Source organism: Scardinius erythrophthalmus (genome assembly GCF_964197995.2).
Source record: "Scardinius erythrophthalmus genome assembly, chromosome: 22".
In the NCBI taxonomy this organism is placed as follows: domain Eukaryota; kingdom Metazoa; phylum Chordata; class Actinopteri; order Cypriniformes; family Leuciscidae; genus Scardinius; species Scardinius erythrophthalmus.
This window is the reverse complement of record NC_138242.1, coordinates 29,063,537-29,078,728: the sequence shown is the minus strand read 5'-3', so window position 1 is coordinate 29,078,728 and position 15,192 is coordinate 29,063,537. Positions and strand designations below refer to the sequence as shown.

The window sequence follows — 15,192 nt, the reverse complement described above, 5'->3', positions numbered from 1 at the left end:
AATGCATCCTTGAAGAATTTTTTTTTTTTTTCGGAAAATGGTGAACTGGTGGATAATTGAAAATTTCGTATTGGTCCTATTTTCATCAAGTTTTTTTTTTTCTTTTGACTGTGAGGAGACCCAGAAATGTTCTTGACCGTTTTCATGAGATCCGCCCTTACACAGCTGGTTTGTGGTTTGTATGGGATGGCCGGCAACAGTGAAGCATTTGAGTCCGTTTACTGGGTGTAACTGTGTGTGTGTGTGTGTGTCCTGTGAACCCCCCCCCCCCCCAACTCTTTCTCTCGCCTGCGGGTGTGTCCACATCATAACACACTGTCGCTGGTCGAGTCACCCAGCCCTATCACACCAACTCAGCTGGAAAACACCCACCTAATGAGAAGTGACAGCTGCTTTGTGTGTGTTTGTCAGCGAGCGTGGATTTCGGGGTGTATGCCGTAACTTATTTGATATACTGAATTTGACTTCTTAAAATATGGTGATAAAAGTGCACATCAGGGCTTGAGTGAATAAGCGTGTTTCCGTGAATTCTTGGCAACACTTGTAATAATTTTCATTAAGAAAATTAACCAACATGACCTCCCAGACAGCAACATAGTGTCGGCCCAGATCCGGCCCACATCTGGTATGCATTGAATCCACATGTACCAGATCTGGCCCGGATTTGGGCCGACACTATGTTGCTGTCTGGATAATGCTATTCTAAATGCATCTAATTGAGCTCTTAAAGGTATAGTTCACCCAAACATGACATTTCTGTCATCATTTACTCACTCTCATGTCGTCCCAATCCTGTGTGAAACACAAAGGCCCATGCAATAAAAATCAATGGCTTATGATTTTTTTAGATTCCCAAAGTTTTTTGAAAATATCTGCTGAATAATAAAATGCATACAGGTTTGGATACAGACATGAAGGTGAGTTAATGATGACAGGATTTTCATTTTTGGGTGAACTATCCCTTTAATGTGTCCCGAGAATATGCAATCCTTTTAACAGTAATATCAGAAACATTAATTTGCCCCTCTGGAACAATCTGAAAGCACATTTCACACAATCATTGTATCAGGTAAATCTAAATTACAGCTACAGTACGTGACATTAGATCCCAGCAGCGCTTCCGTTTGTCATTTACAGTCTAGAGGCTGTTGGAGCAGATAAACCATCAGCTGGCACTTTACATGAGCCACATGCAGCCCACCTGCCAGTCTGAGCACAGCGGGCCGGCGTCTCGCTCACAGCTAAAGGTGAGATCTGTTACTCGTCTGACTTCTGTGAACTCACGTCAAACTGAGACTGAGCTGCTGCTGGTGTCATTGGCGATGAGAGGATGGACAAACGAATGTCCTCATCTGCTTTGCACCACGTTTACCTGAAGCCTTGACATTGCAAACTGACATTTACATGAACTGAGTTACTCAAAAGTCTGGGAGGAGATTGCTAATATAATTCCACCAATCACAACCAGCCCCGCCCCTTCATCACAGACAGCAAGCCACACCCATCCTCCGTTTCCATGCCACTTTACATGGCCTGGTTTCACAGACAGGGTTTAGATTAAGCCAGGATTAGGCCTTAGTTCAATTAGGACATTTAAGTAGCTTTTATAAACATGCCTTAGAAAAAAACATTACTGGTGTGCATCTTGAGACTAAACAATGGCTCAGATTTTATGATATTTCAGTGCAAGTTGCTTTCAGTTAAAACAGCTCAAATATGCATTTAAGTCTGGGACTAGGTTTAAACCTTGTCTGTGAAACTGGGGCTATCCACCTTATTTTTCAACGCGGATGTAAGGTGTTTTGTACAGCTAAAAATAACTGGAAGCTAATGAAACCGGAAACCAAACATATTAAAGGTGCATTGCGCAAGTCTCTGAGTTTTTGCAGAACTATGCCCCCTTCTGGCGACACGCGAAACTGCAACCAGAGTTGTGCACGCGGTTACGTGGAGTTTGCGTTGGGGTTTGGGATGAACTAGAAGCCGGTCTCTTTGAATCCATCTTCTACTTTTGCCAAAGTCGCTTGAGTTGTCTTCGCTGATGCGGATAATGGCGGAAAATACACAAACCTGCCAGACATAGCCAGGTGAGCGTGAACGCGCATGACGTCACGCCCAGTCGATTCCGTCCCGAATCCCTCTTATTTATTTTACTGTACAGGATTATAGAGGCAATCGCAGAGATCAGAGAAGGGCTCATTCAGCCCATCAGGCAATTGTTTAAGCATGTATGGGTTAGAAAAACGGGTATTTTTAACATGAAAAGTTGCTTAATGCACCTTTAAAATTACAAATGGCCGCACCCGCGCTTACATGAAAAATAAGGTGGATGAGATTTTTTGTGGCAAATTCTTTTGTCTTTTGAAGTAAAACAAGTTGAAAACATGCTGTACTGTAACTTTCAGAAAATTTCCTCCTTAGACCAAAAAAAGCATATACTGAAGCCATAATATAGCATATATTAAGCCAATCTTTTGTTAAAAGTGAATGTTTAATGTAAAAATCTCAATGTTTAAAATGGCGACTATGTGAACGGAAGTCCCACCTTACGTTCGTTTACTGTAATTTTTGATACAGTAGCCTACATTGTTGTCAGATTGTATTCCCGATTTAAAAAATGAGTGATGGCGAAAACAAACTTATTTTATTTCAGCTAGCTAACATTTTAAAACATTTATTTAGTTTAACTTGATACAAAAAAAAAAAACTGAAATAAAAAATTAATAAGCCACATTGACATAAAAAATGACAAAAGACAATTTCAACTACAAAAACTTAAACTAAAATAAATTAAAATGTATTTTATTATAATAAAGTACATTTAAGTTTCAATAACATTTTATTATATTTAATTAAAATAAAATATAATTAAATTAAATTAAAAACATTCAAAATTCTAATAAAATCTATAGTAGTATCTAAAGTATATATAAAAAAAGGTTTTACAACTAATTATTTGACAACCTTTTATTCTAAATATTATATAGTAGATTGGAGTTGCATGGCTATAAAAATTACTGCTTGTTTTTTTTTACAAATATGCCCACAATGTGATGACTTGCCTTATTAAATAGACTTTAAGTGTTGCTAAACACCAGAAGAACTATAAAGGTAAAATGAAAGTTCACCAAACCTGCCGTTTCGCAGATCCTTCTGAAGAATCCCAGTTACAGATTTAAGGGGCTGAAGCTTATTTTCTTCATCAGTTTTATCATTTCGGTCTGCATCTCCACAGTTCTTGACACATTTGATGTTGTGGAGGCTGTTATTAGAGGATGGAGCTGTGTGAGTGCAACGATTTGCTAAAATTCATTTCACATGTGAAAAAAGAGGTTACATGAAAGTCTAAAGGCACAGCAGCAAAAACAACCATGCAGGAAACTAGTCATGATAGTCTAAATTATTACTGAAATTACACTGTAGAAATGCTGATTGCCCTTTATTTTAAGGTGACGTATGTTATACATCGTACTTAGGCCTACTCAAATATGTACTGGGTAATATTAGATAACATGTTCTTACGGCTAGAGTTAGAAATAATGATGTGCATGAATAAATCATTTATAATAAATGCTACAATATTCCATAAAAAAACCCCAAGAATTGTCCATTTTGATTTCATGAGGACTTTAACAAGTGTACTTTTTTTTCTAGCATATGACAATTCCCAACTTTAAACAGAGATTCCTGGTATCAGTAAGATCTCTAAATAACATTATACTGAAGATCTTGCACAGTCTCTGATGAGAGCGCTGTAATGTAAGCAGGTGTCCCGCTGTAGTCTCAAGTCTGTCTCGGTGAGATAAGAAAACTGGGCTTATCAAAGGGGTCTGGAAATGTCATCGCAATCTTATGCACAAAAATCACCTTCATCTATATCTTTATGAAAACAACCTCACATTGACTTGATCCGCTGATTTACAGCGCTTCTAACTAGCAGGGCTGACTGTGATCTTTAACAGCTTAATCCATGAAAAATAAGGGATTATTCTTGTGATTGTGATTTGCTTTGGCAAAAGCTCAACAGGCTATCCATTATGTATTATCATCATGTTTCCTCATGCTTTTCCCCGCGGGAAGCCTGTTATTGGCAGATCTCAGTCTGTGAATTGTTTGTGTTCAGAGCGCAGACAGTTACCTTTCTCACCTGTCAGTCATCGGCTGTTTGTTTTCCACCCTCCGTGTTTTGATGTGCGCGTCGGCGGGTATCTTTGTGTCTGAGATGACATTCTGATTGCGATGACTCTAATTTGAGGATACACATAGACACCCTCAGAGGAAAGGGGCAGGGGTTTATGGGTAGACTGACCTCTCCTTGATGTTTGGTTATTGGCTATTTAGCAGACGCTTCTTTTCATGTGCTGCGACTTCAGTGCACTGACCCGAAGGGCAGTCCTGGGGTCAAACGCCCTGCTCAAGGCCACAGTGGTTGTGGGGCAACTTTCCAGGTCATCATTTACCCTTTCTGGGACCTACTGTACAACTTTAGGGTTTCCCAGCGGTGCTCAGATTTGTAATGAGCTTAAAGAAAGTTGGCTTTCAACTGGAAGGGGACTGCTTTCCATAACGTAATAACATGGCTCTCTGACATGCTCGATTCTGATGGGTCGGTCACGACATTCCGAAAGTCTGTTATTTTCCAATAACGGAATAATGGAATTCCGAAAATGATGTCATTAATAGCAAGGTATTTGCCAGCGCTTCTTTCATGTTTCTCGTATCATGCCATGGTGGATGGACACTCTCTCTCTCTCTCTCTCTCTCGTTTCATTCAGAAGCAGCTAGTGCCATCTGTCGCCTCTGTTATCGACTGTATTTACTGTAAAATAAACTTTTTAGGACTTCAGTAATATTGTTGAAGTGCTCGTCTTGCGGCTATAACGATTGTTTTGTACATTGTAATGGATTATAAGATAATAAACAGGTAAGATTTTAAAGTTGGCATGAAACAGAAATGATGTATAACTGAGTGAAACGGCTTCTCGTACAAGAACGAATGTAGGGCGGGGCTTGATTTTGTCCTGCTGGATTTGATTGGATGGTTGTGGTTTGCTATTTGTGGATCTCATGTGAGTGACAGGTTGCCCCGCCTCCCAAGAGGGAGGGGAACTTATTTTGATGAAAGATTACGAGGCACCTAAATTAAAATAATAATAATATAAACAGATAACTCATTTATAATAATTGCTGCAATGAAAAATAAGAACTTTCATGGTGACTTTGAAACGGTTTCTTCTCAAATCAATATTTCTTGTCCTTGTCATTATTTATGTGATGAAAAGCTGTGTAATAAGTGGCACGACTGCACATTATCCCTTAAATGTCTGTCTTGTTTGAACTTGTTCAATTAAATCTGTTTTTCTTCATGGAAGCTTTGTGTTTAATTAGCTAACGTCATTTTTTTTTAAATCAAACTCAAAATCAATATTTTGCGTCTAATTATTTACGTATGTAGCCGTGTAATAAGTGGGGTAATGTAGGCTACATCCAGCCGGTTGTTATTGAAAAAATGACAATATTTTGCTGTACGTAGGTTACATTACCTCTTACATGTAAAACAGCTACTTACCAATTCTCATGATTTGCGACCAGTTTATCCTCAGAAGAACTCATTATTGCAGATGGAAACTGACATCCAATGCCTTTTTATGTGAACAATATGCATCTGGCGGTCAGTGGGCGGCGTCATCTGAGGCCGACACTCGTTTCTTGTGTCGCCCATCACTTGAGATACAAATGATTGTGATTGCATGAATTCGTGGTATTATTTTACAGGAAGGCGCCCACACACTCCTTTTGACGTTAAGCTTGACAACATGGCATTCAAAACCCATTTTGTCATGAAATTATGTTCAACTAAGGGGGGAAAAAACGGCAGGACTTAATTTTTCCAGCTGATTGGATCATGAAAAGTAGCCGTACTTCAAAAAATATTTTTGAGTAGGAGATATCTGAAATTTCTGAGTTACATAGACTTCAATTCCAAGTTAACTGGATAAAAGAAAATATATTGTGGTTTTAGGTATTAACCAGGTCATTTGGAGATTTTATCAGTCATATTGAAGGGAGGCTGGTTTAGTTAATTTTCCCAAGCCAATGAGATTCTTCACTTTTTTTAAGTAATCAACTAATCACATTTTACATTATTCTATTTTGATAAAAGATGATCAAGATTTCTTTGGAATTACAATAGCTTTAAGTTGACTTTATAATTAGTGCTGTTACCCTTACAAATCCAGGCTTGTTTCTCCATTTAGATCGCTGTGAGCTATCCTACTTTGACATTAGGAGTTAATGATATCGTTTAACTGAGAGAGTTTCCCATTAATGAAAGAGCAGATATGGAGTACATTCTTGACGAGCTCAAAAATGTAATTAAAAAAACCCTCAAGGGTGGAGATGAACCTCTTGATATCTCAAATGTGCGCTGTCTTTGATCGGTCCGTGGTCAGTGAAAATGAACCATGTCATTTAAACTTGTTGTTTACATAACCAGTCCTCATCATCTCTTGTATCCCTCCCGGCGCTCATGCCAGCTCCAAGCCTTCCTCTCTCTCTCTCTCTCTCTCTCTCTCTCTCTCTCTCTCTCTCTCTCTCTCTCTCTCTCTCTCTCTCTCGTTCTGTTGTTTTGAAACACTGATCATCTCTGATTAGGCGGAAAGTCCTTCCCTCCAGACAAGTGGCATTTCACACTCATTATACCTAGCTGTGATCTCTCCTCTTTTCTTTATCATTAAAATCTGTCGTTTTCTCTCTTTATCTCTCTTGTTCTGATTTCGTCTTTATAACACAAATATTACTCATTCATGAGAATAACAGCATATGCATGCACATAAAGGGGATTTTACTTGTGAATATTCTTTTTTATTTAGCAAATCACAAAATGTTTTGGGCACGTTTACTGTATGTAACATTGATGACAATTTGTAAACCACATTTTAAAGTCGGCATGAAACGGAAATTGCGATAGTCTTTTTTTCCTTATTGTGACGTATATCCGACTGAAACAGCTCCTCGAATGAGAAAAGAAATGTAGGGTTTTGGTTTCTTTTTAAAGACAGCACAAGGCTGATTATTGCTTAAGTGAAAACAGTTAAAAAAGTGGGGGAAAAAAAGTTATAGAAGTTATAAATTACAAAACACATTTTACTCTGAAACTGTGAGAAAATCAAAGATCTAAACAAGTTGTGTTCCACATTTGAGGTTGATATCTCAAAAAATGAGCTTTCAGTAAGATGTTGTTTGGCCGCAGTACCAAACGTTTCCACTAGATGAAATTTGTCTCCCATTCATTTCCAATGCGGTCATTTTTGACCACGAACAATACAAGTGTGGCTATTTTTTAGGACCATTTTACCTTTTTGATTCATGTCCATGATTTTTTTGTGTGTTTGTTCACACAGCAAGTGCCAAAACCTTTACCAAGTTTCGTACCATTCCGATGAAGTATAAAATTCAAAAAAAAATTATACTAGGTAAAAAATTACCGAACAGCACCAGAGGATTGAGGCACCAAAAAAAAAAAAAAAATCTTACAAAAGATATGCAGCAATATTTTTAATTAGTTTGAGGGAAATTCTTTATTATATGGTATTTAAAATCAAAAGGTAAAGAAATAAAGCTAAATTGTAATTCAAGTAGACTATTTTACCGAATTTGAAAACATTTTACCCAATATAAAAACGGCTTTCGGTAATTGAAATAAAGTTAAAATAAAATAAAATCTAAATATTAGATGCAAATCTTAAACTTAAACGAAAACAGAAATAAATAGGTTTAAGTTGAAGTATTAAAATGACTAAAACTGAAATAAAAATACATGAACGCTAAATAGAATTATTAAAAAACAAAAACCAATAAAAATGACAAAAGCACTAAAAATGAAAAAAAAAAAAATTATATTAAAATTAATAAAAATAAAATAAACGTTAATTCAAAATATTACTAAAAACTAAAATAGTACATAAATAATATAAAAAAACTAAATTACAGTCACTTATTAGGGTTCATCTTAAGTTAGGATACTCCCTAAAGGCAGTATGTAGACAACAAACCGCAGGACTTTACAATCAGTCAAGTGACCCAAAAGTGTTACAAAAATCCCATTTATTAGCAAAAGCAAAAATCTATTAGCAGTTACATTTAAAACAGAAGATATTTAGACATATTGTACAGGTCATGATTAATGCGATATTAGTACATGGTTTTAGATAGTGGTCGTCATTATAAATGAGATATCACTGTTACTGTTACCATGTAGATCTCCGTCCATTAAGTGGTAACTTTTATTAGGCTAAGAGATTTTTAAATGGTAATATCAGCTAAGAAAGCCACATACCTCATAATTTATTAATACATAAAAAAACAATGAACGGTTTTAGCTTTAGCTGAAATAAATGCTGAGCTTTATTTGTGCTAGTATTTCCACATCAACCACAAATACTATGATTTACAACGGACAAAACCAGGTGCATACACTCATCCTATTAAGATTTTAGGGAATAATTCAACATCATTCACTTCACATTATGTCGGAGACATTGATAAACATCAGTGTAGATTCACAGATTGATCATACATATAGAGACAACATCATAATGAAATATGAACACTCACTTGATTGGGCTTTCAATCGGTTACGACTGAAGCCCTGCTCTCTCCTTCGGGTTGATTTCATGTCATGTGTGTCTGTTGAAGGTTTGTGGGCAGATTCAAGAGTGTTCTCGTTGGATCCAGTGCCTACTACAATGAAACAGGGCCATTTCCTTCAGGGTGCATAATGAATCATTTAACCCTTTAAACAAATGATATTGTTGTGTTTTGTGACTCAGTTATGCATGAATAGCTGTTGAATTTCAGGTGAAAATATCCTGAGGCAAACAGAACCATGGAGGAAAAATGGAAAATAAAATCTCTTGCGACCAAAACATGTCAGTCGTGTTAACAAATATCAGATTAAGACCCCCTAATATCTCTCACCTATACAAACATGAGACTGAACTCAATGACCTCTTGACCTCTAGTCACTGTACAGAATGAAGCCAGCGAAAGTGCTGTACTTGTTGCTGTTCCCGCCGTGTGCCTTTCCACCGTCCAGCTTGATGAAGACCTCGTCCCCGGGGTCGAGGTGTAGGATGGCAGTGTTTGAGGCGTAGTCGTAATTCTGATCCTGATCCTGGGCGATGGCACTGGCTCTCACCTGAGAGAGAGAGAGAGAGAGAGAGAGAGAGAGGAACAAGAGATCATTTAACAGAGCTTTTCAGTTTTAAGCCCATAGAGAATAAGTGATAGTATTTACATATACAGTATATACACACTGTGCGCTAAACATTTTGGGTTCAGTAAGATATATATATATATATATATATATATATATATATATATATATATATATATATATATTTTTTATATAAGAAATGGTGACAGTGGTGATCAAAAGTGACAGAAAAGACATTTATAATGTTACAAAAGATTTTTATTTTAAATAAATGCTGTTCTTTTGAACTTTCTATTAATCAAAGAATCCTGAAAAACTATATCACAGTTTCCACAAGAATATTAAACTGTTTTTAAAATTGATAATACATGTTTCTTGAGCTGGAAATCATCATATTAGAATGATTTCTGAAGGATCATGTGACACTGAAGACTGGAGTAATGAAAATTCAGCTTTGATCACAGGAATAAATTACATTTTAAAACATTCAATCAGAAAGCAGTTGTTTTAAAATGAAGTCTTGGTGAACAGAAGAGACTTCTTTCAATATTTATAAAAGCAAGAAAGTCATATGTGTTTAGAATGATATGAAGGTGAGTAAAAAACAAAATTATTTTTTTTTTGGGTGTGTTTCTGTTTTTCCTGTTTATGCAATCAACACTTCACATTCGATGGCATATTGTCTGACTCTCAAATTGCCGTCTGCTGTTGTTTCCGGCAGATTAAAATGAGCTAACATTTTTTTAATGAATCTGTTTCAAATAGCTGATGGTTTATCAGTGATTCTCCAACAGCAGACCTTTAAAAATATGAATGATGAAAATGTTATCAGAACTAAAGCTGGAGGCAAACAAGCATGTGATGTTCCTCACTTAATCTAAATACATAAATCATATAATGCAAATGTGGTGTCAAACCTTTTAAAACATGCACTTATTCTTCCTTCATACAGGATTTCAACAATTCCGATACATTTTATTGCTGATTTGCCATATGTGACCATGGACCACAAATGGGTCACAATTTTGTGAAATTAATAAATAATAAGCTTTACATTGATGTATGGTGTGTTAGAATAGGACAAAATTTGGTCGAGATACAACTATTTGAACATCTGGAATCTGAGGGTGCAAAAAAATCCAAACATTGAGAAAATCGCCTTTAAAGTTGTCCATTTATATTGGCGATTGTGCTGCATTCACTCACAAAACGTTTTATAAATTTACGGTAGGAAATTTACTAAATATCTTCATGAAACATGATCTTTACTTAATATCCTAATGATTTTTGGCATAAAAGAAAAAACGATAATTTTGACCCTTACAATGTATTGTTGGCTATTGCCACAAATATACCCGTGCGCCATGTGACTGGTTTTGTGGTCCAGGGTCACATATGCAATTGAATTGTATGCCAATTGTCAGGGGGTTTTACCAAGATGGCCACTGAGTGATCTGATTTGCCTTAAAAAAGACTTTAGAGAGAGACACACATGCTCTGACACATTGAGCCGTTTCTCACTGGGAGATTCCCATCACATTCTCCCCTCTCTCCTCGTTATTTCTATAAATAAAACACTGCTCAGGTCAGGCGAACAACTCTGAGTAGTTTTAAACTAATAGAAGTAAAAGAGCTTTGATTGTTTATTTGGGAGCCTGAGAGGACGGATGAATTTGGCATTTACTTGTTTGATGGACAGGGACCGAACTTAGTCGCTCAAATATGAAGACATCAGTCAGACGGTGAAACGCTGTCGCTGTGGGCCATCACTCTCTGCGCTCATATGAGTAACACAGCTGACTCAAGCACACAGCATGCGTGGGTGTGTTATTCATGTGTGTATCTGTGTGTTTGAACTGATATCTGTCATGTGTGTTTCCATGTGTATGACTTGAGAGAATTATAATTGGAGCCCATAGCCTAGCTAAAGCTAAGGAGCTAAAAGATATATTCAGATTAGCCATGTGTGCACGGTGTTTGTGTGTGTGAGTCACCTAGAGGTTTCGGAAATGTGAGGATGAGCAGCTAAAACAGCAAGTCAAGACTTAAGTCGATGTCACAAAGATACACAAGTGATTCTTGTTATTGTTATAGTAGCAACAATAAAATGAACAGTATTTTGAAATTATACACAGTATATATGAAAAAATGCTCTTTCTCTCTCTCTTGCACGTCCTGATTTTGCAGAGTTAGACGTGTTCCTGGGTCATCATGTTTTGTAAAACATTCTTGCATTGGAAATTTAATCCTAACCATATCCCTACCCCTACCCATAAGTTATCCCTAAAATCAGTGAATACACTGATGTAGAAGCACTTAACCCTGGTTGTAAGCCTGACATAAACTGGAAACATGTCCCTCAAATCTGATTGGTTCATTGGAATGTTGATCCAGGAATATGTTGCACTTGGTGAAATCATGTTCTGCCTCTCTCTCACTCTATATCAATGCATGTATGTGTATATGTTTTTATATAAAATCTATAAATATAAAAATGCATTTATTTTTTCATGATTTTTGATTGGTTTAATGCATTTAACACTCCTATATGTGCGCATATAGTTCAAAAGTGTTTATATGTGAAATTCATCTTTTTTTTTTACGGAGCCACAATCACTACAGACATTGAAATTAATCATATGTATAATTAAATAGATAGTGGTCAATCAATTTGGGATTTCAAATGATCAGTTCAAGTCCCACCAATCTTAATTATTTGGTTAATATCTTGGGTTTTTTTCCTGTAAAAGAGTGAAATGCCTCTAAAATTTCCATTTATGTTCTTTTTTTCTTTGCATTGAACCGTTCATTATTAAAAAAACCAATACAAAATAACAAACTAATCAAAAAGGAAAAAGATGTACACACACACACGTATCGCACAACCTAAAATCACGAAGCTGACCTGGTGTGTGTGGCATTTTTAGAGTATTTATTTTGTATGTGAACAACTCATTCTGAATGTGTGTGCTTTGAGTGGCCGTGGGTGTTTGAGAAGGGCCTTGATTCAGAATGACACACTGAGGGATGCCAGAAGACGAGTATAGTATGTACACACACATGCAGCAGCCCTTCTGACAAGAGGCGAACACTTGGTTCAGTGAAATCTTTCCTTGTTGACAGTTTACATTGCCCATAGACATGACAGGAATTCATCTCCTTAATAAAACACTAAAGCAAACACACACCATCCGAGGTGCAGATCAAAGAAAACAAATCTGTATAAAGGAGATATGACCGCAAACTCACTTGCAAATACTTTATTTCACCACCATTAGAGCAAAAAGTCTTTGTCGAGGTGTGATTTCTCACATAATGGAGAGAAGCATAAATAAACAATTAATCACAGGTGTAGACAAGCAATTAGCAATTCTAAACTTGTCTCCTACACCTGTAACAACACAAACTTTATTAACACCAATTCCAGAAGGTAACTATCGCTGTGGTACATGTAATTAGTGTCGCTATACCGTTGTACATCATTTAAACACCCTCAATCTGGTAAATCGATTCCTGTTAAAGGAATAAAGAGCTGCAAAACAAAGGCGGTTATTTACCTCATAACATGTCCCAGAGGTAAATCATATATTGGAAAAACAATTCGTGAGTTGAAAATGCGTATTGCTGAACATCAAATTAGATGCAGAAATATGAATTACCCACTGGCTGCACATCTTACTGAGTTTAATCACCCAATTACATCACTCTGTTATATAGGAATTGAGAGGGTATTCTTACAGAGGAGATAAGGTGATCTGGATCGAATTGTGCTTGAACAGGAGGCCTATTGGACACACAAACTAAATGTTTGCTTTGATCTAAGCTGTTTCTTATGAATATGATGATTCTAGTCAATGTATATCGGATTGAAACATTTGTCTTGGGTAATATATAAATATTCTATGCACTTAAATATTGACTGAATGTTGATACTCAAGTTGTTGTCTCTATATTTTTGTGTCAGTGAAATTGAAAATGTTTTTGTTTAGAATTACTTATTGATTGTTTGCTTGACTAAGATTGATTGTCTACACTTGTGAATAATTGTCTATTTATGCTTCTGTCCATTATGTGAGAGATCACACTTCGATAAAGACTTGTTAGTGAAATAAAGTATTTGCAAGTGAGTGTGCAGTCATATCTCCTTTATACAGAAATTCATCTCAAACATGAAACTGACCTTTACTGGAAAGGAACCCTAAATGCACTCCCTGTTACATACGGGATATTCTGGTATATGAATATTCAAACTGAAACCCACTGGAGTGGGATTATTCAGAAACTCGAGGAATTACATCCCTGTGGCAGTCTGTGTTTAGTCAGTGTTATGTAATTCATGCATTGCATATGCTGCCGGAAAATGATGCACCCTCCCTTCCTTTAAAACAGATAGACATTATTGCAATGCGAAACAGACCTGTAGTTTGGGGAAAAACAAAGTTAGCCAAATCTGTAGTCTGTAGTCATTATAAGTTCAGTTCAGTTTATAACTAACATTACGTAAAACATCAATGTCTATAATAAATATCATTTCGTAAGCTTGGTAAACATGTTACTACTTTCTTGTTCCTTGCTTGACAGATATTATTCATGGATAGGGCATGAACAGCACATGTTGGATGAACAACATAAAATGACTAAAAAGTACAAACATGTAAATAGAAAAAATACATATTTTCAAGGGCTGAAGGTTATACATTCACTAGACTGTAAAAAGTGAAAATGTGTTACTGTTACCATGAGGAGGTACATGGTCCTTAAAAATTAGTTTCATTAGTGTTGATGCAGTCAGTTCCTTTACACAGTGTAATAAAAATATCACTATGAATATCATAAAATATGTCTTTCATAAACCTCAGTACAGGTGTGTTAGCAGTAAAAAAACCTACCTGTACATTTTTCATCAGATCCGCCCACATACTGGTTCCATCCCCTCCTCTCATGAGGACGTTGTATGTGAAGAAGTACGTCCCTGGAACCTTGCACACAAATTTCCCAGTTGATCCATCGTAGTTATTCCCAATGTTTGTAACTATGTCGTCAAACCTCAGAACCTCATAGCCCTCCTGTGGGTTTCGCAGACCTGCGTAGAAGGCTACGCGGGGTCCCATGTTATAGACCGCTGTGCCCATTCCAGTAGCTGTTCTTCCACCCAGAGCGGAGATCTCCGGTCGCTCTGTGTGGTTTTTATTTCCCGGTGGCCCCATTGGTCCTGGAGGACCAGGCTCTCCAGGTGGTCCCGGGGGTCCTGGAGGTCCCGGTAGCCCTTGTTTCCCTTGGCGGCCGGGTTTGCCCTGCGGTCCGTGTGCGTAGTTGGGCAATGGGGGTCCCATGCTATGATCAGTCAGCGCCTCGGCTTCCAGTTGCATATTAGTGATAGCCGTTCCCGTACCGACACCAGCTGTAGTGCCAGATTTTTCCAAGAACGGATCGCAGACCATTCGGCAAGTGCCGAGCATCTCGTACTGACCTCCATTTTCGCTGCTGCCCGCCAGATGAACCAAAACAGGAATGAGGATCACCAGCACCAATAGAAGCATGACGGCCACGCCAGCCACCAGAAGGGTCTTTCGTCCCAGACTGAAGCGGGAAAGGGGCTGGGCCGCCAGTGCGGAGCTCTCGCCGCAAGCAGGAATATTGACCTCTGGAAGTGAGGGAACAAGCTCCCTCAACGTCAGGTGCTCACGGAGATGAGAAGGGAAATGAGAACCACCAGGGATCTCAGATGAGTGTGTGTATGTCTTTCCTGCTTGAAAGAGAGAGAGAGAGAGAGAGAGAGAGAGAGAGAGAGAGAGAGAGAGAGAGAGAGAGAGAGAGAGAGAGAGAGAGAGAGAGAGAGCATTCACTGCTTCAGCAGGTGAGAGGAGAGAAGTGTTTGGGCGTTGAGGAAGGAAGTAGGATTGAGAGAGAAAAAGAGAGAGAGAGAGAGAAAGAGAGAGAGAATGCCCTTCTAGTGTATTTCTTTGTGTGACTCA

General features: G+C 37.5%; 1 protein-coding gene across 1 annotated transcript; it reads right to left on the bottom strand.

The window, feature by feature from the left end:
• Positions 1-8,093: 8,093 nt before the first annotated feature.
• c1ql1l (complement component 1, q subcomponent-like 1-like) lies at positions 8,094-14,757 on the bottom strand (the record flags this gene model as incomplete). The annotated part of the gene is made up of 2 exons (XM_081353476.1): positions 8,094-9,199; positions 14,107-14,757. The coding sequence occupies 2 exons, from the start codon at positions 14,755-14,757 to the stop codon at positions 9,020-9,022; spliced, it is 831 nt and encodes a 276-aa protein (XP_081209602.1). The 3' UTR covers positions 8,094-9,019.
• Between the last annotated feature and the right edge of the window lie 435 nt (positions 14,758-15,192).